At 32.7% G+C, this 18,531-nt stretch overlaps 2 protein-coding genes across 3 annotated transcripts; one reads left to right on the top strand and one right to left on the bottom strand.

Moving 5' to 3' along the window:
- Positions 1-477: 477 nt before the first annotated feature.
- LOC123208514 lies at positions 478-6,089 on the top strand. Of its 2 annotated transcripts, none has more exons than XM_044626049.1 (13): positions 478-769; positions 1,376-1,440; positions 1,820-1,918; positions 2,165-2,297; positions 2,789-2,848; positions 2,964-3,023; positions 3,156-3,278; positions 4,094-4,165; positions 4,478-4,615; positions 4,729-4,884; positions 5,244-5,348; positions 5,615-5,676; positions 5,780-6,089. In XM_044626049.1, the coding sequence occupies exons 1-12, from the start codon at positions 545-547 to the stop codon at positions 5,645-5,647; spliced, it is 1,269 nt and encodes a 422-aa protein (XP_044481984.1). In that variant the 5' UTR covers positions 478-544; the 3' UTR covers positions 5,648-5,676; positions 5,780-6,089. The 2 variants fall into 2 exon arrangements, with proteins under 2 accessions (XP_044481984.1, XP_044481989.1); XM_044626054.1 differs by having other exon boundaries at positions 598-725.
- A 4,550-nt stretch (positions 6,090-10,639) lies between these two features.
- LOC123227908 (disease resistance protein RPV1-like) lies at positions 10,640-14,479 on the bottom strand. Its single transcript, XM_044653083.1, has 4 exons — positions 14,025-14,479; positions 12,514-13,235; positions 11,012-11,469; positions 10,640-10,966 (listed from the first exon to the last, which is right to left on the bottom strand). Exons 1-4 carry the CDS (start codon positions 14,477-14,479, stop codon positions 10,640-10,642), a joined length of 1,962 nt encoding a protein of 653 aa, XP_044509018.1.
- Positions 14,480-18,531: the final 4,052 nt, after the last annotated feature.

Raw genomic sequence — 18,531 nt, 5'->3', positions numbered from 1 at the left:
ATTTAATAAAAAAATATAAAATTTAGTTTTAAAAAAATTAATTTACTAATAATTATTCACATCTACTAAAATATTATGATTTTCATTAATGTTTTTGTATAACGTAATAAAAGTTTGATCACATCGTGTTTTAAACAAATTTTTTTACATTCTTTTCATGGGTGCCCCGACGAAAAAAGAAAAAATTCAATTTACACACTAATTAGGACAACAAGAATATTGTTAAAATGACTTTCTAAAAAAATAACATCCTTATTTAAATTAAATTTATATGCATTAAAAAAAAAGAAATACAAAGATTTAATTTAATTTATTAATAAGAAGTCTTAATTATAGACTACTAATAACATAATTAGATGCCTAATATGTTATTAGTCTTTTCAACATGTTGTTTAAGGATCGTGTTTGGTCACACGAACTCGGCTAAACTGAACTTGGGTTAAATCCAAAGCCCGGGATAAACCCATCTAAAAAAACCCATTGGACGCAGCGGCAAAACTTTATCCTAACTTTCCAGCTCTTTCGCTAGTTCTCACTCTCCACTATGTCGGGAGGCACGGACCGTATGATTAGGAACTTTAAACAGTTCGCGGGTAACCAATACAAGTTATTCAATGCTCGCTATGGGCAGCAGATCAGTGACATTTTTGAGTTCCCGATTAAGCTTGTCTTGTCTCCCTTCACTCTCGCTTTTGACATTGCTGGCTCCGCCCCTCGTGGGTTCGGTATTCCCAAGTTCATTACCAAGCTTTCTTACGCTTCTGTTTTTGTAAGTGCTTGTAAATTTACAAGTTTTATTCGTATTCCGACTGGTTTTTATTGTTGATTTGGGTGGTACATGTTACCGGCTGAAATGGGATTGTAAATTGTGGTGCTACATTATGTAATAATTAGAAAATTATAAGTTAAACATTATGTCAGTTATTTTTTTGGGAAATTCAGTGTAGGCTAGATTGTCAACAGTAATTTTGCTATGATTTTAGTGGTTTTCTTTGGTGATACTTGCCATTTCTTTGTGAATTTATGTGCTTTTGGCTTGTTGTTATTTGTTGGTTGTGTTGTATTTGGTTAAATTAATCAGGAGGTTTTTTTTTTCCTCATTGGAAAATGATGTTATTGGTTGAAGGTAGATAGATAGACTAATGTTTTGTTTTTCAATTGGTCTTTTATGGTTTCTGGAAGGGTTACGGTCATTTTTTAATTGGTGTTGTTTAATCTGTTGATCATTTGTTTTCTGTTTGCAATTTACTATGTATACCTTTGTGTGTTGCAAGTTCATTTTTCATTAATATATTCTCTCATCAAGATATTTGTGGAATCCCAGTTCAAATTCTGTAAATTTATTGGGTTTGTTGAACTCATGTGTTAACTGCAGGCAATTGCTACACTTGGGACTTATGATATTGCACTAGAGCTGGGCAAGAAGGTGGTATGCCAGAGGTGCTTTTCGATATCTTTTGGAAATTTATTTTGGTCCTTGATTTTTGTTTTTATTATTTTTTTAATTTTAATTCTGGTTGCAATGAAATTCTTAATACTGTGATATTCTGATTATCATTTTGTTGTTTTTTGCTTTAGTTGTGTAATCATTTGATATTAGAACATAGCAAGTTATGATTTTTAAAAACCACATACTGGAATTTCATCTATTAAAATTAGTTGAATAATCATATTCTAGCAGGTACTTTGTGCTGATGAATTGGAAGTAATACCAGCTTATATGTTTAATGTTCATATCAGCTTGGATTCAATTGAAGCATAAATACTCATTTTGGGCCTTAATATGCTGTCTTATGTGAGATTGGTCTATGAAATGCAGGCATTGTCGTACATGTAATGGTTGGCAGGCATTGCGGTGTAGTATGTGCCGAGGATTAGGGCAAGTGCAGTACCAAGTAAAAGATTACACCTTGAGAAGGTATATTGATCTCCAGTCAGTTCTGAAGTTTTTACATAATACATTACAAGCTTTTCTTTGGTTTGTTAGAGAGATGTGCAATTTCCTTTCGCTAGTTCTAAATTTAGATTTGAGAGGACAAGGAATTGAAGATAAAAACTATAGTTATAATCATCATTGTTTCCAGTTTATGTACAGAAGCATAAATCCAACCAAAGTAACTTGATTCCTATATGAGTTGTTAATATGTTTTGGACTTTCTTGTAGCGGAGAGAAGGCAACTGCTGAACGTGTTGCAGATGCCATTGTTGATAACCGGGCAGAGTTGGTGCACCTTCCATCTACAATTGATCTTAATTCACCATTGCCATCCAAAGACTGCCCGACTTGTGATGGAACGGTGAGAGCATTACTTAATAGCTTATGTGACTGTATTTATTTATTTTTTTGGATACTCAATAATCCCCCACATTTTGTTGGATATTAGCATATTTACAAAGCCCAGAAATTTATGGTATATTATATACTAAGTTGATAGATCTGGAGGAATTCAATGCCTGATCTTTTTGTTGAAACCAAATGCCTTACCCACTTGATTCAATCTATGGGGTAGCTCACCCTTACACTGTGTTTTCATGGGCTTCATGTGAAAGCGATTTGGTTCCATCTCATACTCTGAAAGTTCTATTATCCCAGATAATTTATTTCTTTCAAATATACCCCCATCTAGTCATTTCTACCCTTTTTATTCAGTGTAGGGAGTGATATCTCAACCTTGCTAGGACTGTATCTGTGACAATAATTTGTGGTAATTCAGGAGTTGGGCATACACGTGATTTGTATTTTTAAGAAATTTGATCTTTAAATGAAATTCTTTTTCTTTAATTGCAGGGTGTCATGGGCTGTCCTGAATGCAAACACAAGTTACAAGTCACAATATCAGCAGATGATGTAAGTTGTTTTGTGAACTCACTAAAACTTTGATATTATGCTAGGATATGTAGATACAGACACAACTGCCTGGTTGATAATTGTGTTACTGTATACTGCTGTCTCCTTTTTGCAGATCATGGAGCCTCCATGGAAAGCCTACAATATCTTGAGAAAGATGGATTATCCATATGAGGTTAGTATCATGTCTTGTTCTATTGTTCTGCACTATTAATTTTATTAATGAGTATATTTTCAAGTTTTCTGTCACTCTTGGACTATTAAAGCCTAGCATGTAATAATGACTTCATAATATATATTGTTGCAGCATATAGTTCACAGCATGAAGGACCCCAGTATTGCGGCGTTTTGGCTTATGACATTGCCTCAGGTTGTGGGTGGATTTGAATATGATGATAATGTCAAGCAGAAAATTTGGTGGCAATACAAGGTTCTATATTCATTGTTTACTTGACCCTAATGTTGGAAGTTATTTATTTTGTTTTCACCATTTTATCTTGTTTATTTTGCTGGCATGCTATCGGTTACAATTTTTTTTTTTCCTTGACTTTAAGTTAAAATTCTGTGCCTCCAAACTGTAAGAAATGAAGAAATTTCTAGATGCATGTAGAATTTTCATTAAATTATGCATTTTCTTTTAATGTGTAGTTTACAACTGAGTTTTTCACTTGACAGTCAGTATTGGGAAACTGTATCTTGTATTCTTCAGGAAGTTAGAGAGTGATATTCTAATTCCACTTACTTTCATGATACCTACCAGTGCTAGTTGTTGTTTGGAAATCTACATGCTAAGCCTTAGCCATAGAGAAGGGGAAGTGAATCAATTGACTTGCAATTTTAAGACTTTTACTCCATGCATCATTAATTGGATAAAGTCATCTCAATTGATATTCTAACTTTTTCTTTGGTCTTCAAGATTAACAATTGGTAGAATAGCATAAGTGATATGGTATTTGGCTGTTTTATTTAAAACCTATGAAGATTTTGTCATTATTGACATTTTTGTTTCTCATATACTAAACACGATATATAGATACATAGAATTGTATGCGTACACTTTTGCTTACATGCACATATGCATATATATATTTGTTAAATGATGCATGGACAAACAACCATGAGCATGAGTCCCCTAGACTTCAAGGAGTTGCTGATGTGATTACCCCATAGTTAATTCCCCTGACTGCAATGGCAGGTAGAAATTTGGGTGCAAATTGTGAAATTTGATATGTGATATTTGTGTAGGAATCTATGCGGTATGATCAACTTCGGGAGTTAGTGGCCAAGCGAAATCCTGGCTGGGAATACTTGCAGGAAGTAAGATATTCTCCTAACAGTACTCTTTCCGTTTATGAATCTTATTGACACTTTGGGTTAAAAATATGATTTTCCTAAATGCGAGTTACTAATCTTTATGGGAATTAATGATCTGTCTATGTGGAGATATGCTTTATGAGTTTAATGCTTTAAAATTGTGATGACATGGCTTTGGTGTAGTTGATAATTTTATTGGATGGACACTATAAGGCATTGTATCGAGTGATACTAGAATTCCATGCAAAGTTGTATATATTGTATTTCATAATCTGCTGGAAGTTCTTGATTTGAAATCATCTATCACTTTTGCAGGCTTTAATCTCCATAGATCCTGTCCGTGCCAGGGAAGACCCTGTTATAGTGAAAAATATCCCTTACTACAAAGCCAAGAAGGCTCTAGAAGCAGAAGTCATGAAGTTTGATCCTCCACCACGGCCTCAAAATTGGGGTGTGCGTATTCTGTCACTTTTTATGCATTATTTCTTGGATTCTATTATTCATGTGTTTGACTGTGTTGATAATGTTAGAAAATGTATGTTGAACTAACTGCTGAGCATTAATAGGAACTTGACCTTCCGCTCAATGCCTCTTCTTGGAGTGAGGAGGATCTCAAAGACCCAAAAAAATTGTATGAGAAGACTGTTCTTCTGAATGCCCAGAGAGAAATGGCTGATAAAATTTTGGATGCTCAGTGGGAAACTAAATGGCGACAAGATAAGGTATTGGCCTGAGTGAAAGACATGTTATTTTTGACATATCTGTTTTTCTAGCGTCACCATATTATTATGCCGTTTAACAATGCGTATATTCTGTGTTATAGTTTCCAAAACTTGTTTATGAGAGTAAAGGCTTCAGTAGAAACTCTCCATATCTTAGAATTTAATAGTTAAATCTTTAATATATCAAAGAGAAAATTTAATGTTCATTTTTCTCTATTAAATATGACTACTATTTACTAAATATTTTCTTGCAGTTTCTTGTACACCAATTTCCTGAACAGTTAGTTCTGAATAAGGCTACATTTTCCAACAATCATAATTTTGTTTCCAATGAGCTTATGATCTGTTTTGATGATTAGTTAAACGAGATGCTGGACGAGAAGGTGTGGCCATACATTCAGAACATTGACAACACTGTTCTTTCTCGGCCTATTCTAATGAAACCGCAGAATAAGAATCAGAAGGTTTTTTCTTCTTCCTTTTCAACCTTTTTCTTTAGTAAAATAATTGGTGATGTCGATCCAGAGTATCCAATGATCTCATGAAAGGCTTTTATCAGTACTTAGAACAATATATATTCTAGTAAATGCTAGTGTTTCGCAATTGCTATGCCAAAAGACCCTTTATTATTCTTTAGATAACCCATGTATTTAACCTGCAACCCTAAGCTTGGTTGAACTGGTTTTTATGTGTATACATGCAAATGAGGCTTTCTTATATCTTGTTACAGAGGACTCGGCAAAAGAGATGGTGGTTCTTCTAACAAGATTATATCAACTGGTTCTTCATCTGGTCAGTGCCTTGACAATATTTCTGTTGTTTGTGTTAATTTATTTTTAATTTTTGACATTGTATAATTTGTATTTCTCCTATTTACTTGTCCTGGAGAATTCAGGTTTCCCCGCTCCAACTCGCAATCTCCCTTCTATAATATTATTCAGTCTTGTAAACTTTTTGAGATGCACTAAATGGCATCTGTAGAAAATCTGAAGTGTTTTTACAGACCATTGGATTTTATTTTTAGCTGCCAGACAGATACAGGTTTACTTGCTGTAAGATGGTGGAAGTAAAAATAGTTGATATTGATGTGAGTTAATCAGATGGGAAACGACAGTTGGATTATAAAGCATAAGGTGGTTGTACAATGATTCAAGATTTATAGTTAAATATATAACACTGAAATGGTGCTCTGTGAATTTAGCAAATCTGGAGAAATTGTCTTGTTGCCCTATAATAATGGTGTATATTATAAGTTTTTCATCAAACATTGGGTGGGGTGGGAAATAGTTATATGACCTTTTATTTTTTCATTATCGGCCCCTTGGTTTATTGTGTGATAGATATGCAGGGTATATATATGCACGCACATGTATGCATATGGTTTGCTTACATAAACATATATGTATGCACATGAAGCATGAAACAAATAGCCAAGGGCATGGGTTGCCAAGACTTAAAGGCATGTTTGATTGTCCCATTTTTCCGGGTAGAAATCAGGGTGTAAATTAATTGTGAAATTTTGATGATCAATACAAGCATAATCCTGGCTGGGAACACTTGCAGGAAGTGACATAATCTCCTAACTGTAATCATCCTTCCCGCTTTTGAGCCTCATTGACGCTTTGGGTTGAGAAAGATGATTTCCCTATTTGAAAGGTACTAGTCTTTATGGGAATTATTAAAGAATTGTAAATCAATTGTATATTTTCATTAATAGAGAATTGTATGATTTATGCAATTATAATACGATCCAGTAAAGAACCCTAATCTGACACAAAATGAATAAATGGATTATAATGAAATTAAGGAAAATATATAGATACACATAATTAAAAGGGAAAATCATATTTATTTATTTAGCACTTTTCCATGATTGAGGTGGGAGTTTAGAGAGATGCAATTAGAAACACAATGAAAGAAAGCAATCACAAGAAAGCCCCTTGGTGAAAATATATGTAATTCAAAAGACTCTGGAAACAAGATAGAAGATAAGAGAGCTCGATGGGAAACTAACCCAAGGATAAAGTGTAGATGGATATCATTATGTAGAGTGTAAATATGAAATACAAGATTTGTGACCATATGGAGAATAAATTGATTGTTATAGAGCATTAGTGGGGAACTGTGTAGGAGAATGTTAACTTCACATAAAAGATAACAAAATAAACTATCAAACATTAGCAACGACATGAAGGAATTGTACCCAGACTCTACATTGGATCGAGACACAATATATTGTTACTTGGTAGTCTAAGAAACAAGATTATGACCAACAACATTGAGTCATTGACAAGCAGCCTAATTTAATGTAACCTTAAAATAAGAATTTGAAGGTTCTTGGTTCTTTGCACAATTTTCCTTCCCCCCATTACTCTTTAAACAACCCTTGTAGTTAATCAGCAGTTCCAAATTAGCTCAATTTCATTGGTTCAATAAGAATTTGAAGGTTCTTGATGCTTATATTAGTTTATTATTATGTTTTGGATTTTCTTGTACCGAAAAAAAGGCGACTGCCGAACGTGTTGCGGATGCCATTGTTGATAATCGGGCTGAGTTGGTGCACCTTCCATCTACAATTGACCTTAATTCACCATTGCCATCCAAAGACTGCCCGAATTGTGATGGAACAGTGAGAGCGTTAATTTATAGCTTATGTGACTGTATATATATATTTTTCTGGATACTCAATAATCCCCCAAATTTCTTTGGATTCATTGAGTTTTATTCTAAGTAACTAATAGCATATATATAAAGTTCGGAAACTTATGGTATATTATATCCTAAGTTGACGGATCAGGAGGAATTCAATGCCTGATCTTTTTATTGAAACCAAATGCCTTACGCACTCAATTCAATCTATGGGGTTGCTCACCCCTACACTGTATTTTCTTGCGCTTCATGTGAATGTAATTTGGTGTCATCTCAAAATCTGAAAGTCCTAGTATCCCAGATAATTTTTTTCTTTCACCTATACCCCCATTAAGTTATTTTCAAATATATCCCAGATAATTTCTGCACTTTTTATTCAATGAAGGGAGATATATCTCTACCTTGTTATGACTTGATCTGTGATGATAATTTGTGGTAATTCAGGAGCCGACCATACAGGTGATTTGTGTTTATATGGATTTTGATCTTTAAATGAAAATTCCTTTTTTAACACAGCAGGGTGTCAGGGGCTGTCCTGAGTGCAAACACAAGTTACAAGTCACAATATCTGCAGATGATGTAAGTTGTTTTTTGAACTCACAAATACTTTGATATTATGCGGGGATATGTAGATACAGACACAACTGTTGTGTTTGTAAATTGACATGAAGTTTCAAACATGGCAGATCGGCTTCACTTCTCTGTGTCTACATTTCATAAAGTTCATGATTCATTATTATTCTATAAGAATCATATTCAGTAGCACAATTATCAACCCTGCAATGTTTCTCAAAAAACTGTTTATATGGTAACCTCAAAAACATAAAGATAAAATTATATATAATATATAAAAATTTCAACTGATATTGATATTGTTTTTCAACAATTCTATAATTTATTTCTAACAGATTCTATTAAAGTAAAATTTCTTTAAAATAGTCGAGTTAATTCGTGTCTTCCAATCCTGCAATCCAAGTCTGCTTGTGCCTGGTCTCCCTCCCAGCTCTTTGGAAAATGCTCTTAACTGCTATGCTTCCAAGCTACTCTCCTGCCAGGATGCTGGAATGTTGAGAAGTTGGGGCCTCCTTCAGCTGAGCTGCTGTCTGCCAATTTTTTCTGGGCTGCTGCATTTCCTGCAATCTGCCTGGAAGCCGATTAAAAAACTTCCAAATGGAGAAAGCAAAGGTCTCCAATGGAAGCCAATGTACCCATATAGAACAAACAATTCATTCAAGACGTCACAAACGGTTGCGTCGATTTTTAATGGATTCTTGCAAGACAATTTCTCGACCCATCTCTTGTAACAAATCATGTATTACTACTTTATTGTTTGCAATACTTATTAAATGTTTATTTACGAGGGCATTGATTCCCATTTGTGGTGGGAAATTATTCCTCGTCTTCAGAGTTCTTGCTATCAGATCTATGTCCAGCCCATTCAACAAGGACAAAATATCTAAAAATATATTTGCATTAGGAATTCTCTCAAGTATATTGAGTGTACTTTCCCAATCTTGTGGTCTCTTTCCAGAGAGAGAGGAACACAAAATTTTAAGTAAAAATGGAGCACCTTTAGCATACACTATTACCCTTTTTGACAGCTCCGAATAACGTTCCCTGGGATTTTGATCTCCAAGGGCATACGAATTGAAAAGCATAAGAGCTTCAGCATGCAATAATCTCTCAACCTTGTAATTTTGTCCACTCTACGTTCTGTCAGCACTTATCTTAATCCTACAAAAAAATAAATAAATGGATTATAATCAAATAAGGAAAACATATAAACACACATAATTAAAAAAGGAAATAACATATTTATAGATGGATTACAATCAATTAAGGAAAACATATAAATACACATAATCAAAAAAGGAAAACATATATTTATTTAACACTTCCTTGCAATTGAGATGGGAGTTCATAGAGTTGTAATTATAGACATAATGAATGAAAGCAATCACAAGAAAGCCTCTTGGTGAAAATATTGGCAAGCTGAGGGACTGTAGAAACATGGCGAAATTGAATAGCTCAAAGATAAACCAATTCATGAATGAAATGTAGATGGATGTTGTTATGTTGAGTGTGAGCATAAAATACAAGACATATGGTGAATTTGTTGTCACAAAGCTTTAATGGAGAAGAGCGCAGGGGAATGTAAAATTCACACAAAAGATATCAAAACCACCTAATGTTAGCAACACAATGAGCAAGGGCACAATATTCAAACTCTACACTGGATCGAGATGCAACATATTATTTCTTGGTAGTCTAAAAAGCAAGATTGCAATAGAAAAAACAATAAAAACACAACCATTGGTGATAGAGCAATGAGTAAAGACATTATATCATTGACAGTGCTTCTGTTCTTTGGCAACCTAGTCTAATGTAACCGTAAAAAAACAGAATCAGAAGGTTCTTGGTTATTCCTTTGCACATTTTTCCAGCCCCTATTGTTCTTTAAAGGCCAAAAGACTTTTTCCCACCCAAGGTATATTGAAATCCTAACTCACTCTCTAACTTTCAAAAATCTAAATATTCACCCATGAGCCAAAATTTATTAAAATTTTTAGTTAAGGTTAAGGGTAAAATTATTATTTAACAATAATATTTAAAAAAATAAAAGTTTATATTATTTTATCCCCTTAATTTAAAAAACTAACAATTTCTTTCCAAATTAAGTTTTGAAAAGTAACATTTTTCCTTCTACCTATGGTTTCAAATTTCACCAATAAATTTTCAGCGAATGACGGTTGATCTCTCTCCCTACAGGTGTCGTCTCTCCCTCCAACACTTTTCCTCTGATCAACGACGTTTGAATTCGATGGAATCCAAATAAAGAGTTTTCACTCTTCGTCTGAATTTGCGTCGTTAAGATAAAGTCGGCTTCATCTGGATGACGACGACCATCCAAATAAGGAGTCGTCCTCTAGACGATCAAACTTTTGATCTTATCTATGGACTCTTTCAGCAATCATTGTTGACGTTGCTCTACCTCTTGCACCATCTGGGACATTTCCCAACGAAACTCCTGCATCCTGGTGCCTTCTGCCATTGCTCAAACTTGCTCTGATACCAATTGATGTACCTTGTCCTCAGGGGATAGCTGTCAAAAAAGATGCCTCATTTCATCAGTGAACTCCCATGTTGCAGCTGCCGGGGAAAACCCTTGCCATCTGATTAGAACTTGCTCAGCAGCCACATTCTGTCTTTTCAAATTCGCAACACCATCGCAACAAATTTTTAATATTTCCTGGAAAGTTATATTAGGAATTCTCTCAATCATATTGAGTGCACTTTCCCAATCTTCTGGCCTCTTTCCAGATAGAAAGGAACCCAAAATTTGAAGAACAAATGGAGCACCCTTAGCATACCCGATTACCCTTGTCGACAACTCCGAATAACGCTTCCCAAAATTGTGATCTCCAAAGGCATACTAATTGAAAAGCATAAGAGCGTCAGCATGCAATAATCCCTCAACCTTGTAAGTTTTGTCCACTCTACATTCTGTCAGCACTCGTTCATCTCTAGTTATTATAACAATTCGACTTCCTGGACCAAACCCGCTAAAACCTTTGATTAAAAATTCTATTTGACCAGATTCTGTCACATTATCAAAAACCATAAAAACCTTCTTGCTGCGACACTTTTCCTTCATCGAGACCGGAGAACTTGTGTCTACGAATGTGATTGCTGACCGAATTTGTTGCCTTAGTAAAATTAGTTCGCTTCTTTCTGCCCGTTCCCCAACATTATCGATGAAGCGGTACCTGTCAAACTGCTTATAGAGTCTGTGGTAAATAACACCAGCAGTGGTAGACTTCCCTACGCCAACAATGCCACAAATTCCCATCATGAAAACGTCTTTCGATCCAATGCAAATGAGAGATTCAATTTTGTCAATATCTTTTTTCACAGCAACCAGTTCCTTTTCTTTAACTAGCGACAGATAATTAAGTTTTTCAAAACAGTGCTTATAACCATCATTTTTCCCCTTGGATGAGTACTTGTTAATATAACCATCTATTCATATCGCTAAAAGAGGCTTTTAACTTTATCATTTTTTGGAATTAACTAATTCTAGATCTTATAAATTTATAATTGTAATTTTAAATTTATCTCTATAACTTAGAGTTTATTATATATATATATTATAAAAGGTAAATCAATAATTTATCATTAAACTAAAAGAAAATTTTAATAAAATTAGGTAACGGGAAATATTTAAAATTTTAAAAATTAATAAATAAAATTTTGTGAATGAACTAAACTTTAGATAGGAATAAGTCTTTTGACTTTTCTTTAATATACTTAAATTAACATTCATCATGTATACATATAATTTTATCGTAAAAAAATAATATAATGAAATGCAAAACCCCTTATAAGAAATTGTTCAACAAATAATTGGCCAACAATTTTTTATAAAATCTTGACATGATCATTAACAATTCTTCTAAAACAAAACACAACATCTCATATGTAAAAGACAGCCTATAAAAAGCTTCAAAATGGAGAAAGCAAAGGTCTCCAATGGAAGCCATGCATTCCAAGTAAGCATCCTTAAAAAGAGAAAATAAACTAAAAAGAGGAAATCCAGCTAGCGTAGAGAGAACTTCCAGGAGAAGATCGAAAATTTACTCATAAAAATTCATTCAAGATGTCACAAAGGGCTGCGTGGATTTTTAACGGATTCCTTCCACACAATTTCTCGACCAATCTCTTGTAACAAATCATGCATCACTATTTTATTGTTGGTAATGGTTATTAAATGTTTATTTATGAGAGCTTTGATCCCCTTCTCTGGTGGGAAATTATTCCTGGCTTGCAGGGTTCTTTCTACGAGATCTTTGTCCACACCATTCAGTAAAGATGAAATATCTAAAAATATTTTTTTCTCTCCATCTTCTAATCCATCATAACAAATTTTTAATATTTCTCGGAAAGTTACGTTAGGAATTCTCTCAATCATATTGAGTGTACTTTCCCAATCTTGTGGCCTCTTTCCAGAGAGAAAGGAACCCAAAATTTTAAGAACAAATGGAACACCCTTAGCATAAACTATTACCCTTGTTGACAGCTCCGAATAACGTTCCCCGGGATTGTGATCTCCAAAGGCATACGAATTAAAAAGCATAAGGGCTTCAGCATGCAATAATCCCTCAACCCTGTAAATTTTGTCCGCTCTACATTCTGTCAGCACTTTTTCATGCCTAGTTATTATAACAATTCGACTTCCTGGACCAAACAAATCAAGACCTCCGATTAAAATTTCTATTTGACCAGATTGTGTCACATTATCAAAAACCATGAAAACCTTCTTTCTGCCAGACTTGTCCTTCATCGAGGGTAATTCATGAACTGGAGAATTTCTGTCTACAAGTGTGATTGCTGATAGAATTTCTTGGCGTAGTGAAATTAGTCCACTTCTCTCTGCGCGTTCCCCAACATTATCAATGAAGCAATACCTCTCAAACTGCTCATAGACTCTGCGGTAAATAACACTAGCAATGGTAGACTTCCCTACACCAACAATGCCCCAAATTCCCACTGTGAAAACGTCTTTCGATCCAATGCATAAGAGAGATTCGATTTTTTCAATATGTTTTTTCACACCAACCAGTTCCTTTTCTTTCACTAGCGATAGATAATTAAGCTTTTCATAAACGTCGCTCACAATCTGCTGTACAAGTACAGCTTCATGCCTGTCAAATACCAAAAATAAAAGTGTATACATAAGATATTTGAAAGAAACAAGACAACATAACTTGGATTCTAAATTAATAAATACAATGGTATGCTGAACTTTTTTTGTCCCAGATTATAAGATTAAGGTAAAATAATTAAAAAAAAAAGAAGGGCAGCCCAGATAAATAAACCGAAGTGACAATCGCAAGTCTCGTTTTTATTATTTTAATTAAATCAACCAAACTAATGGTAGAAAACTGCCACCAGATTTGTTTCTGGAGATGGTGATCCTGAAAGGGTGGCTGACGCGGTGGTGGACATGGAGGGGAAGTTTGTAACGGGATAAATTCGAAGACTGCTACGTTTATCATGAAAGGTTTTCACTTTTTTCTTCGGATTTATGTTTTTTTCACAGGAAAAGATAAATACTGCAGAGGCTGGCTGGCTCTATCGGAGACAATGAAATTATACAAACATACTATAAAATACATATATCTGTCACAAATAATTTTAAATTAATAATAAAATAATATTAATTTACATCATAACATATATATATATTTACCAATTTGTATACTCAAAAGAGTGTAACGATGCTAAGTGAGGAAAATGATAGAGCCTGCATTAAAAAATTATTAATTCAATAAAATTATGTACACAAATAATAAATTCAAACAATAACATATCCTTGTGTAATTAAGTCATTTTGAATTAAAAATAAAATAATACTTAATCACATAATGATATGTTATTGTTTGTGATAATTATTTGTGCATATAGTATGGTTCTCCCTCCATCCTTCAAACCTGATAAGGGCTGAATCCCAGCCTGATAGGTTGGCCACTTCTGTCAAAGCAGTCCTCCATATATCTGACTTTTCCATAAACCGCTCTTCAAGGTTCGCAAATTCAGCCCCAAAAGACCCCGATTGCCTCCTCACATCTCTCGGTTCTACATGATAGAACACTGGTATCACAATCTGCCCTTGTTCTTTCTTGCATCTAACAATTTGTACAAGTTCTTCGAGGCACCATGTGGAAGAGGCATAACCTGGTGAAAAAACGATAACTGCAATCTTTGATCTTTCGATTGCACTCAAAAGAGACGGATTAATATGCTCTCCTCTGATAAGTCGGTCATCAAGGAAAGCTCTAATATTTCTTTTAGTCAAAGCTGAGTAGAGATGACTGGTAAAACCAAGGCGGGTATCCTCGCCTCTAAAACTAAGGAAAACATCATACTTCTCCTCAGAAGCAGCCATTCTTCGCACCAGTAGAGATAGAAGATAAGTTGCTAGCTTTTTCAGTTCTTCGTCACCTCTCTATTTAAAACCAGGCCGTGCCTTTGAACGTATCAGCATCACCGACGGTTATCATTAGCATCACTCCTTACTAACTAAAATAATACTTTCTTTATATTAATTTTTGTCCTTCTTGAGTTTCTTTACATGAAAAGTGGTATAGGAGTGGAATTAGAGCCAGTTAGCTGTAAGCATCTGTAAAGAAAGGGATTTCTAGTTTTATATATGTGTATATATATATATATATATATATGCACACGCGCGCGCACTCAATGTTGAAGTCTTCCTTCATTTTATAAAACTAGAAAAACCTTTCTTTATGACCTGCTCACAGCGAGCGAGGTGGTTCTAATTCAATTACAGCCATATGCCAAAAACCTGCACGTAGTTGAAATTTTATTTCGTTGCCAAAAACCCAGAAAACTGGGGTTTTACGCCACAAAAACCTCAACTGCATTAGATAATATGCGACGGTTTATATTTGATTAGATAACAGTAAAAATAACGCTGCATTAGTCACCCAAATATGGTAGCTCTAATACAATCTAAGCTAGCGATTTATTTAATGATGCATTCTTACATTTTAGCTCATAATGCAGTGGTTTCAATTATTAAAGATTACAGTTATCTGAAAACAATAGACTCTGTCTTTTTTATGTAACTATTTACCTAAGAGAATGATTAGGAGAGATATTAGGTGATAGTCATAAACTATTTTAAGTAATGAATTATGTCATTTTTAAATAACAACTATTTAGTTAAGGCAACAATTATCAAAGACATTAAATGATGATTATAAAGTATTTTAAATAACATATTGTGTCGTTTTTAAGCAATAACTATTTAGTTAAGACAACGGTTATCAAAAACATTAGACAACTGTTTTAAATATTTTAGGCAATGGCTATTTGGTTAATGCACTTATTCGTAATATTATAAATGCAATGGTTTTAGTGGTTGAAGCAATAATTATATATTTAATGTTACGTCAACTATACGTATTTAATACAACTAGTTGTGTACATGATGTAACAACTTTTTTTAGTTTGGTTTTTATTTTGTCCTATTTTAAATCGATAGTAAATGGCCTAAAAACATTAAAATAAGTTATCAGTTAAGCAATTGAAGAATGAAAAAAGCAAAATCATATATTATAACAAAATAATTTTTAATTCAAAGTTAGGTAATCCAAATTTGTATAATAAATAGTTAATATAAACAATTTTAACACATCTCATAATAATTCAAAAAAGAGAATTTAAGTCTTTAATGAAATACATCCTCAAAAGATGCCTAAATCACAAACCTAAATAATCATAAAATGTCTTTTTCTACCGTCATTGATCACCATCTTTAAAAGAAAAAAAAAAAGAATCAATTAAATCATTATTTAACCAAATATTATAATATAAATTAAAAGATCACTCTGTGCTCTTTTGTCACAAAATCTACGACCGACCTAATATTTGAACTAACAACTCATAGGTATCATCCATTATGGTCATATTTTATTGTAACAACCAAGGAAATTAAAGAAAGAAACAATTACTTTATAACTTTCCATTAATAAATACAAGTCAAATTGCAATCGGAAAAAAATAAAGAATATAGCGGCATCAAATGCTCCTATGCTAAAATGCTATATCTATCTTCATGTGGGGCGTTAAAGAGAAGATATTATTCATCCTGGAAAGAACGGCATTAGCCTGAAGGATCAGTACACACCATCAATACTATATCATTTAACTCATTCCCAAACATAAGCTTGAAAATTTATAAAGTAAAACAAAAAAAAAATGTAAGAAGGGTGAAACAGAAGGTGTTATGATAAACTGAATAAAGCATATATGCAAGAAAGGAGATTAATATTTCATTCATAGTAAAGAAAAAAAAATGGTCAACATTAACGTTGATCGGTATAAAGATTTTCAAGCTATCTTTATTGGTCCAACATGTCCATTTTTTGTATTTAAAGTATATTTTCTCGCTCTACATCTTAGGCAAAATTTTCTTTTACCCACCACAACTGGCTTGTTTGTGCGTACAACATTAACAATATTCAAGAGACAAGAGTTTCGAGTGCCTTAACTATTGATGTTGAAAGAATTTTTGATAACCACATGCCTAAGTGATTAACTTTGCCGATTTATGAGTATTACATTTATTATAATATTATATTATTAATATAATATTTATTAATAATATTATTATATTATATTATATTTATTAATTTCTTTTAATAATATTACTATATTTAGTTTCAAATCGAATTTGAGTTAGTCATTGGGCGTTTGGTTAGGAGTTGGTAAAGATTACTCTATTAATATATTTTTTATTACTTATATTATTTTATTTGATTTATAAATAATAAAAATATTTCGTTAATTATCAATGATATAACAGATAATATAAGTAATATTCTAATTACCACATTTAGTTTAGGTATTTAAATATTAGTAAGATAAGCTTGATTTTATTATAATTATATCCTTATTTATTAATTTTTTAGGACAAAAATAATCTTTCAATTAATAAAACAATTAACATAAATAAATATTTTAAAATAATTATATTCAAAGTCATTTAAGTAAAATAATATAGTAGTATTTTTATATTACCTCTAATTAAATATAATAATTATTTAGACCTATCAATATTTATCAAATTTTATCAAATATAGTAATTATTTATATACAATAATCTTCTAAGTAATTTATCTTTAAGATAATATTTTAATTTTGGATACGAGACATTATGAGATAAATAGTATAATTGTCAAGATATATAATATTATTAAAGAGATAAATAGAACCGTCATCAAGATCAATAATGCCACTAACGGTAACGATGGATGCAAACTCCCGCTATCTTGATTTTCAATTTGGTTTAACAAACGATCTAAACCTCCCTAACTTGAACTCAACTTAAATCAAATAAAACAAATTTGAGTTGAGCCAAGTTAGCTTTCGAGATCAAATTAGATAAAATTTTGGTGAAGACTTGAAGAAGAAAACTAAATGTTTTACATAATTGACTCAACAAATCGATTAGAAACAAAAAAAATAGTGTTTGACGTCTTCATAAAACATCCTAGTCTTGATGCACTTTAACATTTTATATCTAATTAAACCGTACCTAAAATTCTAATATATTACATTAGTTATAAAATTTATTGTTTTATATCACATATGGCTATGGTTTTTTAACCCTAACTTCTTGTTAATTGATTGATATAATATTATTAATACTGTAACATATTTTATTTTAGACAACAGTTTAAAAAGCGTAACCAAAATAAGTGTTGCCTAAAGCCTAATATATGGTAGTGTTGTGTGTGTATGCACACTAATATTGATGTCTTCGAGTTGTGAGAACAAACATAAAATGCAAATCCATCGTTGACGAAAATCTGATGTCAAGGAAGTGAACTCCACTGGTTTCAAAACTAATATAGCAACTTAGCTGTAAGAAAATGGATATGTCATCCTTAGCTATTAGTGTATTGAAATTTGAAATGCTACTGATATTGAATCAATGCAAATTTAGCTGATTTTGTATTGCTGATTAACCACAAGGGTTATTTAAAGCACAATAGGGGGAGCAAAATGTGCAAAGGAAGAACCAAGAACCTTCTGATTCTTATTTTACGGTTACTATAGATTAGGGTGCGAAAGAACAAAAGCATTGTCATGACTTAACATCTCTACTCGTCGCTCTGTTTGACTCTTTACTTGTTTATGAGATTTGGGTTTTGAAATTTGTGAATTTGTAATGTATTTTAGAAGCCTTTATATTTATTCTGCGTTTTATGACTTTGAAGATTTGATGTCTTATGCATGACCAGTTTTTTCATTCAATTTAGAGTTTCTGGTTTGGATTTGAATGTTGTTTTTAGATAAAAGTTTTTTTGAGATCAAGTGGGTTGAATGATTTTTGCAGTTTGAATTATGGGTTTGTACAGGGAAACCTTTGCTTTAACTTTTAAGTAGTTACATAACTTGGTTTTTGTCTCA

The sequence above is a fragment of the Mangifera indica genome, chromosome 1 (genome assembly GCF_011075055.1).
Source record: "Mangifera indica cultivar Alphonso chromosome 1, CATAS_Mindica_2.1, whole genome shotgun sequence".
In the NCBI taxonomy this organism is placed as follows: domain Eukaryota; kingdom Viridiplantae; phylum Streptophyta; class Magnoliopsida; order Sapindales; family Anacardiaceae; genus Mangifera; species Mangifera indica.
The sequence above is the reverse complement of the archived record's forward strand: the minus strand, read 5'-3'. Positions and strand labels throughout refer to the sequence as shown.